At 37.0% G+C, this 16,361-nt stretch overlaps 1 protein-coding gene across 5 annotated transcripts in view; it reads right to left on the bottom strand.

Moving 5' to 3' along the window:
• Nucleotides 1–16,361, bottom strand: part of CNKSR2 (connector enhancer of kinase suppressor of Ras 2) — a 206,790-nt gene that overhangs the window by 105,741 nt on the left and 84,688 nt on the right. For 4 of the 5 annotated variants that reach the window (XM_038148923.1, XM_038148914.1, XM_038148940.1 and 1 more), the window contains exons 6-8: nucleotides 16,162–16,281; nucleotides 9,532–9,591; nucleotides 4,697–4,765 (exon numbers count right to left, since the gene is read on the bottom strand). In XM_038148923.1, the coding sequence (XP_038004851.1) occupies nucleotides 4,697–4,765; nucleotides 9,532–9,591; nucleotides 16,162–16,281 (249 nt within the window). The remainder of the gene's footprint in view (nucleotides 1–4,696; nucleotides 4,766–9,531; nucleotides 9,592–16,161; nucleotides 16,282–16,361) is intronic. The other variant, XM_038148931.1, reaches the window with a different exon arrangement.

Here is a 16,361-nt window from a genome sequence, read left to right as displayed (position 1 = left end):
TAGAAATACTGCCTCATAAAAAGCCAAGTTAACAAGGCCATAAATGAAATACCTGTGTTCACAAAACCCTAGCTGCATCTGAAACAGTGCAGAAAAAACAAACAAATATTTGCATCATAATTTTTCTACTCCGAGGTGTTTTGTTTGGTTGTCCCCCCAGAATAAGAAGCCATCTACTGCAAACTCCATTTTGGGTGAATACATTCCAGAGATTCACATGCACCCCAAGTTCAGAAATTCCTATGAGCTGGAATTTACCATCTCCCAAAAAATCCTAAGACCTTCTGTAGAAGTCAAACTTTCCTCACTAATTGTACAGTAAAACTTAAAAATCTGTTTTTTCATTTTCCTAAACAAAGATTTAATTTAGGATGAGTATCTAGAAAGGCATCATATCCTTAAATATACACCCTTCCAACAAAGCAAGGTATGATCTTGTAAATGTATCTGTCATGTTTCAGAGGAATTTTTGCAAAATCTCCTCTAAGTTTTTGTACTATAAATATAAAAAGAGTTCCTGTAAGTCAATTTGGCACACTGGAGTTTCCACAGTAAGAAATCTGCTGTATAAATGCTAAGTGTTATCTACTACAAGATGCCAAGATACCAATTCCAACTTATAGGTGCTAAATACACTAAACCTACCAGCTTCTACATGCAACAGATTGATAATTGACTACAGTCACCTATTATTTCCTAGCATCAATATTTACATAACTTCTGATGAGTTTTAGCCAACAAACACAAATTTTGGGAATCCACAAGTCTATCATGTCATATCAAATGTGTATTCAATCCATAAGGCATATCATACTGGTATTCAAAGTATATGCAATGTGCCAAATATGCCTCCAAAATAATATTAAAAAAAAAAAAACTTTACACAAGAAGAGACTGCTAATCAAGAATCCTACATCATCCCGAGTCTGTACATCCCCATTCTCTGCTTGGAGTATTTTTTCTACTGTTTTATCACTGATAACAGCAACCAGAAAGATTACTGTGGAGAGTACTAACTCATTTAAGCAATAGTACAGTGTCCTGCACTTCTAGTTGCTTAAAGAAACGACTATCTTAGGCCAAAATAGGCTCTTGAATTATATATGGGCAGAAACATGAGTACTGCAGTGAATGAATTTGCAGTGCAAATTCTGAAATATCCAAATGAGGAAGGTGCTTTTCCTTGTTTGTTTACATTAGAAATATTTTAGGCACCGAGACCTTTAGAGAAGATTAAGGATGGAATCTGCTGGGAAGTTTAGAAGACATTGTCTAAATCCTTTGAATCTTAATAGAATAGTCACAGAATCACAGAGTTGTTTGGGTTGGAAGGGACCTTAAAGATCACCTAGTGTCAAACCCCCTGCCATGGGCAGAGACATCCCCACAAAACCCTGTCCAACCTGGCCTTGAACATTTCCAGGGAAGGGGCATCTACAGCTTCTCTGGGTAACTTTTCCCAATCCTTTACAAGCCTCCCAGCAAAAAATTTCCTCCTAAGACCTAATATAAACTTGCCCTCTTTCAGTTTAAAGCTCTTCCTATTGGCCTATCAATAAAGACCCTGGTAAAAAGTCCCTCTCCAGCTCTCTTGCAGCCCCTTTAGTTACTGCGAGGTGCAACACAATCTGCCCAAAGCCTCTTCTTCTCTAGGCTGAACAAACCCAACTCTTTCAGCCTGTTCCCACAGGAGAAGTGTTCCAGCCCTGGGATCATCTTTGTGATGTCCTCTGGACTGGATCTAACAGGTCCATGACTTTCTCATATTGGAGGGAGTTATAACCCTTAGTTACAGAGCTACTGAAGAACAGATTTGTCCTGTAAGGCAAAACTGACAAGAAGATCCACATAGCTATTTAACCGCAGGAAACCACTACTTAAAGGACAATTTTCTGAACATTAACTTTTCACTGACTTTAGGCCTAATCAATTTTTTTTTTAATTTAGAAGATTCCAACAGTCCAAACACCCTGCCAGCAACAAGTGGAATAATCCTGTTATGCATGTTTTATATTGAATAGCAAACCATCAAAATAATCACTTGAAATTCTTTAATTTCACTGCCAAATGAAATACTACAAAGATTAAGCATCACTACAAGCAGAGGATGTCAATAGACAACTTAAAGCTATTTGACACCCAGCATTAGGACATGCATAATGAAAATCAGTATAAATCATTTAATCATTCCTCTGCTTTGTCATGCTGCTTATTTGAAAGCCAGTGGGCTTTCTGAAAAAGCAGCCTTTTCATAGTTATTGTGATGTGACTCTTCTAATAAGTATTACCTAACAAGTTGGATTTTTAAACCAATTGTATCGAACTTCTCCTCCTCATATTTGTATCTACTGTCTGAAAAATAAAATACAAAAGACAGATTTGACAGATAAATTTCACTTTGACAGGTAAATACACTGAAATAACTGAAGAATTTTTTTTAAAGGGGCTTTAAAAGAAATTAAAGATTTTTTTTTAACATTATGAGTCTTCACTTACAAGACATGGCCTTAATAACAGCTACATGTGAATAACACTTCCCTACAGCTTTAGAATTAAATATTTTAAAAAATTAGATATTTAAACAATTTAGTCAGTTATTTCCATAGTCAGTACTAGTGATACAAGTATGATGAGTTACATATGATATGTATGATATGTACATATGATATGTATGATAAGTTACAGGGAGCAAGTTGTCCTGTATCTGCTGGTGAGTAGTATATCAAGTGTGAAAAAAAATCAATAAACAGTAAAACCAAAATGTAGTGTCTACAGAATTATTTATCTTCCCAGGAAGAGTCATTATAAAGAATAATACCTCTTCCCAGAAAACAGATTCCTAGAACTGGACAGTAAATTCCTCATGACAGGGGCTGCAGTACAAAAGGATTTTCTTAGATTCTTATCAAATTCTGCAGAATCAATAGAAAAAATGAAATAATTGGGCTTTATAAAATTGAAGAGTGAATGTAGTGTACTTTTGAAAAGGTAACATGGGAGGTACTACCAGATTTCTAAGAAAATTCTAGTTGACTTTCACTGTGGAAAATTAACACTAGAACACAAGAAAATTATTTGTATACATTGTATACTATATCAATGATGATAACAATTTCAATTATATTGTTGATACAGGAAAGAAAAGCAAAGTAAATGTGTGGTTTAGTCTACTACTACATATATTCACCATTTAAACTAAGTTTGTCTTAGCTCTCTATGGACCTTATCCCTTGAAATACAATTAGTTTTCTCTGTGCTTCTGAAAATACTTCACTTATGCAAAAGTCAAGACACACAAATGCTACATTAAATATTCCATTCATGTAGGTAAGAAAGCTTATCTAAAGGCTAGTCAAAACATTACTGGCAGTGTTAGGGTTAAGAATCTGATCTTTCAATCAAATAAATGCAGCGTAGATGTGCTAAGAAAACTAGAATCAATACCTAGCCAACTGGAAGTTTTCAAGTTTACAAGACAATTTTACAGCGCCATCAGAAATTTTTGGGAAAAATAGCTAGCTAGTACTGAATGTTTAATGATGTGCTTCCTCAGATGTGTGTACATTTTAATAGCCAAAATAATAATGCTCTAAAATAATTTTGGCTATTAAATTGATGTCATAAGCTCCCTTAGAGCAGAAAACCAGAGAAATTAGTCATCAACTGTACATGAAAAGTAATCATGGGATACAACACTTACTAAGAAGCTGTAGGGCCAAAACAGTATTAAAATTCACCCTGATCTGCTCAGATTTATCAAATTACACCGCATAGCTCCAAAGATAGCTTCTCATCTGTTAAGGTCCACACATGTACAGTATATTTGATTTCAAACTTAACCAGAAGGTATAATGAAATATTACTCTAATCTGTGCAGAGGAGCTGACATGATGTACCCTGGCCTAAAGCTGGAAGTGGAGCCCCATGAGAAATGACAAAACACAACTTTTAACAAATGGTTGCTGCACTAATATCATATATTGACTTTCACTACTCTCAAGAAACTTCATACTTCAGAAAAAGAATAGCTGCCTTCTCTACTCTAAATTTGCCTTTTGTCTTAGAAACCTTATCTTAGAAAAGGTTAATTAATTTTATTAGTTCACTGATCCTAAATAAAATCACCAGGCACTAATAAGTATCTGTTCCCACAAAGGGCAATTTGCATGGTATTAGTTTTCTTGACTATCATATCTGAAAGGTTTGCTTAATTTTAAGTTTCCAAGTTTAAAACCTGTCTTTAAGTCAACCACCCTATGTACCCCTACGGGAATTTCACATGCTTGTCTTCTTAAAAACCACACTCCACACTTTCCAGTGTGTTTGGAAAGTAGTAAGCTTGCCAGCCTCCCAGAAGCATTCTTGATGTGAAACCAGTACAGGCACAATATTTCCAACTCCCTGCATCCCTTCAACCCAAAATTTCCATTACACTTAAACCAACTTGTGCATGGGTGAGCAGAAAACAGCCTAACAGACCTCCCAAGCCATAGATATTTAGCCTAACTTGGTATCTCCTGTAATGCTCAGATGACCAGGGTTTAGCTAAAGATTTAAGAACTATGTGGTTTTAAAAGAGAAAAAGAAAATTTAGATGTTAGAAGAAATAATGATTTATAAAAACACATTTCTCTACACATGCTAATGTGCCCCGACACCTCTATCTCCAATTGACACAGAACATAGTTATACATACCACAGTTTGGTGGTTAACTTGAATCACTTCATCCCCAGCATGGATTTTCTTGCACCGATCTGCAGGTGACTGAATTTAAAATAAAAGAGATGATCAAGAATACAGGTCTTACCGGTCATCATCTCTCTTTCAGCAGTATGATTGGTAAGCTATGTAAATCAGGTTAGATTGATAGACATTCTACTGTGAAATAAAGAATTAAAGAAATATTTAATAAATCAGTTTGTTCTTGTTGGAGAAAAATGATATGCACTATTCTACACAATAAAATCACATATTAAGAAAGGTATGAATACATATGGTAAGTGTGTCCTAAGGATTTCTTTTGAATTTCTTCCTGACAAAAGGATGCTTCAATCTGCTGGACATATCTTAACTCTCAAAACCCCATCTCTGGCTGACTTTTGAACCTATCAAGACTAGCTGACAATTCTTCGTAAACAAATTTTATAAAATTGTCTTTTTATTCTACAACATTTCAATATGTTGCAAAGAGCTTTAGTAAATTACTGTTCTGCAAAGAGCACACAAGAAGAGAAGACTGGATTAGGAACAACCTAGGAAGAGCAAGTAAGTTAATGGTAAATGGCTTCGGAACACCATTAGGGTCAAAGAAATGCAACTATCATCAGACTCCTACAGTGATCACACTTTCAAAAAAGCAAAGTAGTTTTGTACTTTGCTTTGGCCTCAAAAATTTCTCAGTGAGAACAAAAACAAAAAAACCCAAATAAAAATAAAAACCGCAACAAAAACCACCTCTTTCATTAAAGTGAAAGCCCTACGAACCTTCCCTTCTCTCTTTACAGTAGACCAATTGTTTTCTGAGGGGAATAGCTCTAAGTTCAAAAGAAAATAAATTCCTTCAGTTTTTCAGAGTCACACTTTAATTTTTCTCACAATACTGTGGCTGCCAGAAGGCACTTAATTGACTCCACAGTAGAAGGTGAGACTGACAGTTTGAAAAAAGAACCCAAAGGAAACATGTTGCTCAGAAGCAGATTTCAAAAAAAATTCCTATAAATTTTATTTTAAGGAGTGAAATTCATTTAATTTTCAGGTGAGATAACAGGTCATCTAAAGAAAAGGCTCCACACCTGAAATGTGGACTTTTTGCAATAACCTGTGTACTACATCCCCATTCAAAACACGTCCCACAGCTAAGCCATGAATTTCTAGCTCAATTGCACATAATTCATGGCATAAGTTAAGGACAGTGTACAAATGAAAGATATCCAAGAGACATGAGAGGCTGAAAGAAGGGTCACTCATGACTCATTCCTAGCAGACGTTGTACAGAACATCCTAAATCAAACAGGGCTGGTAATACCATTTTACGTTATATAAGGAACGCCGGCCTTGATATTTTGGCAGTATTTAAGCAATGAAGGTATTGGCTGAGTAATCTGGGGAAAAATTTTAACACTGGTGATTATGTCCTAATAATCTGTCTTCTATCTGCCATTTCACTACTCATACTTACTCATTCATACCTCTAAAATCTTTATAATCCTCCTATGCAATACAGCTCTTTTAGCTCAGATGTGGTTATATCTAAGACTTTTAAAATGCAAATGCAAGTGAATTCTGTGCCATTACCCTTGAACTCTTCAGGACTTTGTTATGATACATCCTTTGCTTTAAAGTGTCTTCAGCATTTGCAGCTTAAATCTTGAAAAAACAGGTCAAATTTGCCAAAACATTAAAACATAGTCTGAGAATCTTCAAACTGGAAAAGTCTATGTTAAAAAATGCCTCACTGCAATTATGCCTCAAGCACAAAGTAAGGTGAAAAAAAAACTTAGAAAGGTATGTCAAGGCTGTGGTCTTATGAAGGGGTTGTAACTCCTGTTCCTTATTGCTTTTTCCTCTCCAGTAAAAAACAGACATTGCCTGTAAAATAGTAAAATCTTTTATCATGGCTATTTAAGGAAAACAGAGGAGAATCGATAAGATCTTTCTTTTTTAGATGTATATGCTGATCATTAAGCACAGAATCCACTCTTGAAGTCCTACCAGGAGGAACAAGATGTACCACACCACAACTGTATCCTTATTAGCTGGTAATTCGGTTCAACAGGGAGTTGAAGAGAGGGAAGCACCTGTCACTGAGGCTCACACATCAATAACTAAAAGCTACCCAGAATCTGCTTAGATTTATGCTTTAGAATAGATTTAGTTTTGTCCTTTAGGCTAAATGTCTTTTTCCTATTCCCCTGGTATACCCACACTGTCTGAAAGTCCAGTTTAGAGGCTGTGCAGCACAACTGCTGCATGCCCACAGTGGCTATTTTGGTAGAATTTCTCCTGAAAATCTCTCTTCCCTGTGATCTAAGGGCACAGTGCAAAGCAAACCAAAGCAGAGTAAGTGGTGACACTGGGAGCTCCCCCTTCCAAGCCACATTGCTGCTGGAGATGCACTGCACGCTATTACTTTAGAAAAATGCTCTTTTTAATTGGAAAATCAAAGGACAAAATGGTCTTATTTGAAGGGCACATTCAGTTTGTGAATTGAAAGAATCTCTCCAACATGGTCTAGATGGGCTACTCAACAAGGAACCTAAAATCTTTTGTTGGACCAAAACACCCTTTAGACTGTTACTTCCAAACAAAAGACAGAAGACACGAAGTGGAAAGCTGAGCTTGCTTCAATGCTACAGGGCCACCAGAGAAAAGCCCTTAAAGGGCAGTGACCTGTAAGGAACACTGGCCTCTCTCTGTCCAAGCTTCAGAGCTCAGCTGCTTTGATCTGCAGGGCTAATGTGTTGGGGGAGATGACTCCTAATGCCAAACAGCAAGATCCAACCTCTAATGGGCTTTGCAGCTGGACACCAAACACCTCAAAGGCCAGACAGAAAAAGCAGAATTGTCATTACAAAGCTACTCTCTTACATTAATGTGGAGAGCACTACCCTAATACTGTGTTTAATACAGACACATGTTCTTCTCCAGGATCATTCAGACATTCTGTCACTCTCTCATGTAGAAGAGAAGATTTGGAAATTAAAAGGACACAAAATTTTGCTCAAATGCAAGAGAATTTGGGTTCTTGTTTCCTAGAAGTTAAACTGTACTGCAAAGAGTAAATGTATTAAGGTCAGCAGGTCAGATCACATGTGCACCATTGTGATCTTGTGATCTTATTCTGGACATGCTGCTTAGATCTTTCTCCTCCCATCTACCAAAATCAAAATTGTGTGTGTGTGTGTGTGTGTGTGTGTGTGTGTGTGTGTGTGTGTGTGTGTGAGTGTATTAAAGAAAGCAGCTAGAAACTGTGTTCTTAAAAGCAGGAGACATCCTATTTTCTCTAAAGCACTACTCATTTTCACAACTGCTTTAACACACAGCAGCTTTTTCCCTTGATAACAGAGTGCAGTTTCTTGGTCTGCCATGAGCACCTCCAGGGTGTCACAGTGAGTGAAAGAGTCAGTAACAACAGCAGAAGAGTCATCATGACTGAAGCTTCCTGACATAGCTTTAAATTACATTCATGAATCACAAAAGATAAGGGTTTTGAGGGAATGCATTAGGATTTTATTTTTATCTTTGCCCCTGGGAAATTAAATCCATTAGCAAGTTATGGAAAGAAATTGTTCCTTCTTTAATTTGAGAGATTCAACTGTAAAAATTGTTCTCTTTATTTCATACATTTTCTAGATTAAGTTCAACTGTAGTTCTGTTTGGTTTGTTTAGTTTTGCTAATTTCAATAATGATGTCTATAGCTGTAGGCCTGACTCTCTAGAATTTTTATTTTCCTTGAAATTCCTTACTTTTTTTTTTTTAAATTCCAAGACAGGTCACATTCACACATATTCTACAACAGGTATTATCTATTGGTTATGTCCCATAGATATTCTGCTCACAGTAGAAAACAGAAAGGAAAAAGGCTATCAGATTGCAGCTCCTATGAAAGGATGAAAATAATATTCCTATTTTATTGAGATGTTAACAGAACCTCACTGCAGATCAGATGCAGCAGCTATAAATGTCATGTAGGTAGTTTGCACATCCCACAGGATGACACAGTAGCATGATAAAACAAACATTTCTGACAGCTTCATTTTAAGAAAATGCCATCAAAATTTTTCAAAGGAATTGCCTAAACCACTATGGAACAGTTCAGTGTTGTTTAGTGATTGTTCCACATTAATTGAAGACCAGGGATAGAAGCCTTTTCCCACAAAATTATAATTTTTCTCAACTCCTAACAGACAGCCAGTTCCCTAAATATAGTGTGCAAGGGAAGGATGTTGTATTTCAAAGGCTTTTGAAAAGTAGTCTGTTATGTTTTACTTGCTCTTTAATGCCTTCAGTGAGAATTAGTACACTGGTAATAAGTGTTCCTTTCCATAGGCATTACTCAGAAGTTCATGCAGAAATACATGGTCATTTGTCAAGGTGAAGGGATGTCCATTTCCATGCACTCATTTATTAAAAAATGAAGCTTGATAGATGGAAAATATAAAAGCTGTTTGTCTAATACTCCAGCAAACCTCAGCATAACAGCCTGAATATAATATAGACATTTATCCTTTATTCACAGAGCAAAGTAACTGCAAGACAGCTGCTTCCTGTCTGGATCAACTAGAGCATTTTGGGTTTCTTGCAGGAACACATCAAGACTGGTTCTCTTGGGGCTTAACTGGGAACAACTCTTTCAATTCTGAGGTACACAAGCACAAGCATCTCTGCTGTCCAACATGCCATTGGTCCTTAACAGCCAACCAGCACAAGTTTGCAAGCAAAATGTAGTTTATAGCAAAGGGAAAGCATTAACCACAGGAAAGGTCAGAAAGGCTTCCAGGTCTGAACATACAGTATTAACAATACTTACATTTTCTGTTGTTCCAGTAATTACATGAAGACCATCATATGTTGACTTAATGTACATACCCTAAGAAAAAGACATTATGGGAAAGAATTTTTAAAGTGTTTCACAAACCATCACCATCCAAACAAAACTTGCATATCTCTTAAAGAATTGGTCTTCTCTTTTTGTTTTAAGACATGTGGACTTTAATGCATGCCATGAGGAATTTGTCTCTGCATAAGAAAGTGCTTTTTTATACACTTCAAGAACAGCCCAAATCATTTTGGCCCTAATTAGCAATAGAAAATGAAAATGTTTATCACAGTTATGTCCATACTCTCCAATTTTTTTGATACACTTCTTCAACTACAAATAGAATAATGCCTTCCAAAAATACCCAGAAATACAAACTGCCTTAGTATGATCAATATGTCTATTTTGCTTTGAAAACTACATTGAGTTTTAAAATATCTGGAGTCTTCAGTAGGCAACGCTGCAAACACAACTTTCAAACAGCTAACCAGTGCTTGGAATTGTGCCTGCAAAGTGGCTGTCAGACCTTGTCAATAGCCTCACTCACCCCAATGAACACTTCAGCTATAAAACTCAATGATGAAAAATTCAACTTTGTTAGCTATCCCACTTTTTTCAAAAAAATATGAAAAAAAGGGATAGCTTGTGAACAGACAGAAGTTCCTGCATGGGTAGTCCAAGACAGTGTCTCAAAAAGGCCTTTCCACCAAGCCTCAATTCAAACATTTCAACAACATTTACTATGACACTGAGAGAAGGAAAAAGGAGAGATAATTGGCACACACTGAGCATTCAATAATTTCTGAGGAATCTCCTTCCCTCAACTACTTTACAGAAAGCAGGTAAATATTAAGCACCTGAGTAAACATCCTGTCCATAACCTACTTTTTCTCTTTTTAATCAGAGTGCCACAGAGAAGTCTGTCCCTAGCTGAGGAGCCCAGTGTACTCACTGGTGAGCAGGGATGGTAAAGAGGCAAAGAAGACAGATGGAGCTGAACTAATCTACATTGGGACCAGAAATTGCACACATTTTTGTAGCAGATATGAGGAAGTACACCTAAATCAACAGAGTGGATAATATCCCCAGTAAAACAAGCCAGGAAGTTCCTGAGTTTCTCTGGATAGGGGCTCAAAAGTGAACTCCTATTCTGTTCTGCACATTTACATAGTGCAATCGCATCAAACCCACTTATCATGTTCAGCTTCCACAACCAGAAGGTAAAAACATCCAGAACCTACTAATTAATACATGGTCAGAAACCCCCTGACATCATGCTTCAACTTCCAGCACCTCTATGTACCTTCAGCAATTTGTCCATTGATTGGCTCCATCACACAGCTTTTGCTTAACTCAAATATAGAATAGCTTTTTCATACATTTATCCTCACAACACCCCTGTGAGGTAGGGAAACATTAATAATGTACACACATCTTAACAATCATATACAGATATCTTACAGGAAGCATAATGAGCCACACAAGAGGCTGAAATATGTTGGTATGTTTCCTTGGTACACACACCTCACCTCAAACCACCACTAATCGGGACCTCAGTCCCTCTCAGGATCCCCATCGAAGTCACTGGGCCACACACCCTGCAACATGGCAAGAGATAAGATCACAGTGACCATCGTGACTGGAACTTTGAGTCAGGTCCCCAAACAGAGCAATTTCTGAAGGAAGCCACATCTTTATTTTTATGCACAGTGAGTTACTGCTTTCAACATCAGGGTGAAAGCCGAGGGAAAAGTCTCACACTTCATGGTTACACGGTGTTTAGTTTTGTGCAAAGCATTGTTCCAAAGGATAGTTAGTTCATCCAAGTGTGCTACCATTCCAGAGGACGAGTCACATCCAATCTAGTCTTTTCAAGAAATTTAAAATACTTTGATAATGCAAAAGAGGAGAAAGAACTTTGGCAGAATGCTCTTTAAAGGCTAGGATCAAGATTTTGCACACATTAAAAAAGAGAGGGAAGAAAGAAGTTGAAAAATATCCACCCTAGGTTGTATTTATTCCCCATGTGAAAAATTAATAAATGCTATATTCGTACCATGTCACATTAATTTTACAAGAGCAAACATAATTCTTGATATAAAGCAGCTTTTAAATGAGGAGAGGTAACATTCTGCAACACAAAAATAAGCCCCTTTCACCCATGTTTCTTCACTCCTTGTTTCAAGTGAACAATATATGGGAAATGGTACAGAAGAGAAAAGAGAAGATTTCTGGCTTACAATTGTTTAATCTGGAATGGAAATAAGAACACCACAGACATTTACAAGTTTTCCTCTCTCTGCCTCCTTGTGGCTGCACAATATCAACAGTACTTTTAGCAATCAAGAATACAGGGGAGATCAGTGTGTGCTCTGTCCATTTGCACTGAAAGGAATTGGTAGATACAGTCTTAGGTATGCAAAGATAAGTCCTCAAGAATTTACAAGAATCAGTTACACCAGATAAAAGGAAAGATAATTCAGTTTATATGACTAAAATAACCATAAGATAACCAACCCAGTAATCAGGAATAAATGTATGCCTAGATTAAAAAATGAGTAACTCATGCTTAATTACATGAGAGATTGTCCTGATCAGTTATGGGTAGAGTTCTAATTTCAAACCAATCATTACAATTTATCTTGGTGATTAAGGGTTAGAAAGGAGACCTTTTGTGCTTTTTTTTCTTTTTTTTTCCCTTTGTTTTTGTTTATATTTTTTTCAAGAATGAAAACAGAATGTGATATATTTTAACATATTTTATGCACCATAAATAGATAACATATTTCTCAATATTTTATGCAATGCTGGATGGAAAAGAAAAGAAGATACTAATTTCATTTTATCACATATGTAACTGAATTTTTTACTTTCACTCCACTTTCATGGAACCCTCCACAGTTGCACGTGCCTCTTTCACCCCAAACAACTCTCAGAACACCGTTCGTAACTCTTTCCCAGCTCTTCCAGTATTTCAAACTGAAAAATTCAGGAGAAATATCAGGAATAGTAGTGCACTGGAATCCTGGAAAGGGAGCAGGCAGTATACTTTAATCAGCTGCCACACCCTGTTGTATTAATGAGTTGTATTTTATGAGCAATTTTTTACCTGACAAGCTTCTTTTGTGTTTGCTTCAACAGGAAAAAAGAACCCCAAACAGTCACTCTCATATCCTGATGAATTTACCTTTGCATTTCTGAACCCCTGAGATCACATCACAGTCACTTACCTGACTGGGATTAAAATGATTATATGAACAGGAAACAACTGAAAGTCAGTATTAACCTTTGCTACAGATCTCTGATATTCTGTTCTATATTAAAAATAAAAATAAAGTAGAAAGTGACTGTTGCAGAAAAACTACCTAAGAAAAACTTGGCTTTCTGCTTTTTGTCTAAATATACTCACTGTTTTCAGTCAAGAAGCAACATTTTTAAGTCTGTTTCATGGTAAAACATACTACCTAAACTAGTCAGTTTGGTCTCTTTGTTATCAATAATGTAAAAACATACAAAATTGAATTCTGCTTAGTGATACAGATGAAACAACTTGCAAGTCCATTAAAAATTTAGGAAAAAAGAAAAGATTACACATGGGAGCATGTTAGTGGTTGCAAAGTTGACCACATTAATCCATTTTAAGGCTTTTAAAATAACTTTCTATCATGAACTCTTTACCCTTACTGCACAGCCACTGCAGGCTTTATCTCTTCCCCCAGCAGCACTCACTGGAGAACATGAATGCAGCAAGTCACAAGGGACAAGGATAGAGGGAAAATAAAAAAGAAAAAAAAAAAAACCAAACAACAAAACCAATACCAAACCCCACCAATAACATTGCTTTACCCAGTACACATGAGGTTCTCTACATCACACCCTAACAGCATCTTCTGCTTGACAGGTTTAGTTGCTTGAAAGGTTATTTAGTCAGAGATGTTAGCTAGTTTTAATATCTATGAGACATGGCAACACATTTACTTGATTCTTCTTCATTCAGGTATTAGCCTGAAAATTTACATTTACCTCTGACAAATACTTACATTTCCACACGAAAAGACCAAACACAGTGAAGGAACTATTTGTGCTGATTAAAATATCCTGATCATGCCAATCTTCTTTAAGTCGTAAAAGCTTCAAGCATTTTCTTAACTTCATCATATATTTACCATGAGATTAGGGAAACAGCATTGTTTTCCAACCTTATAACTTCCTTTTCATGTCCTTTGTTTTTTCTCTCCTAGATTTACTTTAGCTTCTGAGCTATTGAATTTGAGATGGTAGACGTTCTGTTTATGATAGGCAACACAAAATCTTCCCAGTTAGCAACCATCCTTGCCTTTTTTCTTCTGCCTGAAGTCCTTCCATTTTTATACAACATTTCATTTAGTGATTGGTAAAAGCAGCACAGAACTGTCAGGTGGGTCAAAAATCTACAGGAAAGTTGACAATAAACAATTTTTCCACCTCCATCATTGCACAAATCCTGGAAGAAGGTCCAGAAATGATTGAGCTTCACATTTATCCCAGCCTTTCTGATGTGCAGAGAATATTCACCACTCCAAGCTCCACCATCCGTTCTTAAACTGACACCCTCAGCACTCAGTGGGGCAGGTATTAAGTTTACAAAGCAAACAGAGGCCCAAGAACCCAAAAGCACATAAATCACCAAGAAGCACGACACATGTGATCTGCTGACACATGTGATCTGTTGACACATGTGATCTGTTGACACATGTCATCACATGACACAGGTGATCTGTTGGCCACACTGGTGCGGTTCCGAAGGGAAGGGGGTGATTTTCACTCTCCCGGCGCGAATCCGCATCCTTGGCGCCTGCTCTGGAGAGCTCACAATCTACAGGAGAGGCACAATGCCCAGGCAACACAATAGTGGCACGCGGGCAAGGATGAGGGGAAAAAAACATGACTGTGTCAAAATGGCATTGTGTCCTTCTAAAGCTTGTATACTGCATGGTTGCTATTTTCCTTTTTAAAAAAAAAATAAATTATTTTTTATGACAATGACATCAAGACCCTGCTAAATTGGTTCACAAATACATAAAAGAAAAAAACCCTGCCTTGAAGAGTTTCCAGTTTAAACAGACAAGACAGACAGAGGATGTAAAACAGAGGCACAGAGAGGGAAAGAGATTCTCTCATCAGCTACCCAGCAGGAACAGACCCATGAAACACACTCTTAGTTACAAAAATACCATTTAACATTTCTCAGTCCCTGGGAGCTCATACCAACCTACACGAAGACTTAAATGAAGGGGGGGGGGAAAAAAAGAAAAAAAACAGTCACAAGACAAAGGAAAAAAAAATCAAGTTCAGATAAAAACGGACAGCACTCATAAAAAGGTGACCAAGAGAAAGAGGAAGACTTTCTCATGACAATAGAAGAAAGGGTTTCAAAAGGTTGACTGCAGTGAGGTGGTGGAATATTAAAATTACAGGGGAAAGGGAGGGAAAAAGAGGGAGCAGAGAATCTATGAGAAGCTGAAATCCCGAAGGACAAGTTTAAAAGGGATTCAGAGATAAAAAAGAAAGCCAGAAGAGGAAGGGAAAACAAACTGCAGACTAAAACAAAGGATAGGGCCATATTTACTCATCCAAGCTTTTGGGGTTTTTCTCGTATTTTAACTGCAATTTTCCAAAAGAATGGAAAATTAATTCAGTGTACAACTGCTCAAAATAACTTGGCACACCAACTTTGCCAAGTAAAACAAATCAACCCAAAACCCAGCAACAACCAACCACCCGCAAATCAAAATATTCTCCAAAACTACAACAACTGGACAACTTCAAAACCTGCTGCAAAGAGTATGGCAGTCCTCCTTCAAGACTGTTCAAGAATATGGAACGAGAATAAGCTTGGGTAGAAGCTGCAAAAGCTACTTCTCTAGACAAAAAAAAAAATTAACTGTATTCTGAACACCTTCTTTTCTACGTCCAAAAAATACGGCAGCAGATATTATTAATGATGTAAAGTCATACATCTGGAATTGCTACCAGTGTTAGTTTTTTCCATGCAGCGGGTGTTGGATACTTGAGTGAACAAGAGATCAATGGTCAGCTCTTGAACAACAAACACAGGATGGCTGCATTAAGAGCCTTCACAAGCACCTGATTAAGAATGCACAATTTCTGCAGTAAAATTCGATGCGTTACTTATCAGCAGTGCTATGAAGCCCTGGAATAACTTATAAAATAGCTTTGTATCCCCGAGATACTATGAAACATTTTCCAGAATCTGACAGGTTTTGTGCATAAGCCCACGCAAACTTCTTGGTTGAGTTGATCTCAGTAATTTAAGTCCCTTCTGATTTCAAGATCCTAGAACAATCTGAACCATTTTTCAATAGCTGGTATAAATGGCAAGAATTTCTTACTCATTTCTCCCTGTTCACTAAAGTGTGCATACTTCAGTCAGCTTTACAAAATCCCTTCCTGTTGGCCCAGCTGCATGAGAAACCAAACTAGCACGAGGAATCAAACTGTTTTCAAACATCAAAACAGAAAAAGCTAAAATGTCCTATTTATTTTCCAATATAAAACTTATTCAAAAACCATCGCTTTCTCATCCTGGATGATGGGTTTGATTAACTGCGTACTTCTTACCAGCCCTTCACTTGGCTTGATGTTTGTAAGCTGGATCACCTCGAGATGGGCAGACTGGGAAACCAGTGGATCAGAAGAGAGCGAGATAATGTGATCACAGACGCCAGAGAGAGTTTTACACTAGGAAAGAGAAAAGAAAAGAAAATGTCACAATAAGCACACCACTGCTAACTATTCAAGTGTCAATATCCAGTTGAAAT

This window comes from Motacilla alba, chromosome 1 (genome assembly GCF_015832195.1).
Source record: "Motacilla alba alba isolate MOTALB_02 chromosome 1, Motacilla_alba_V1.0_pri, whole genome shotgun sequence".
NCBI lineage: Eukaryota > Metazoa > Chordata > Aves > Passeriformes > Motacillidae > Motacilla > Motacilla alba.
The sequence above is the reverse complement of the archived record's forward strand: the minus strand, read 5'-3'. Positions and strand labels throughout refer to the sequence as shown.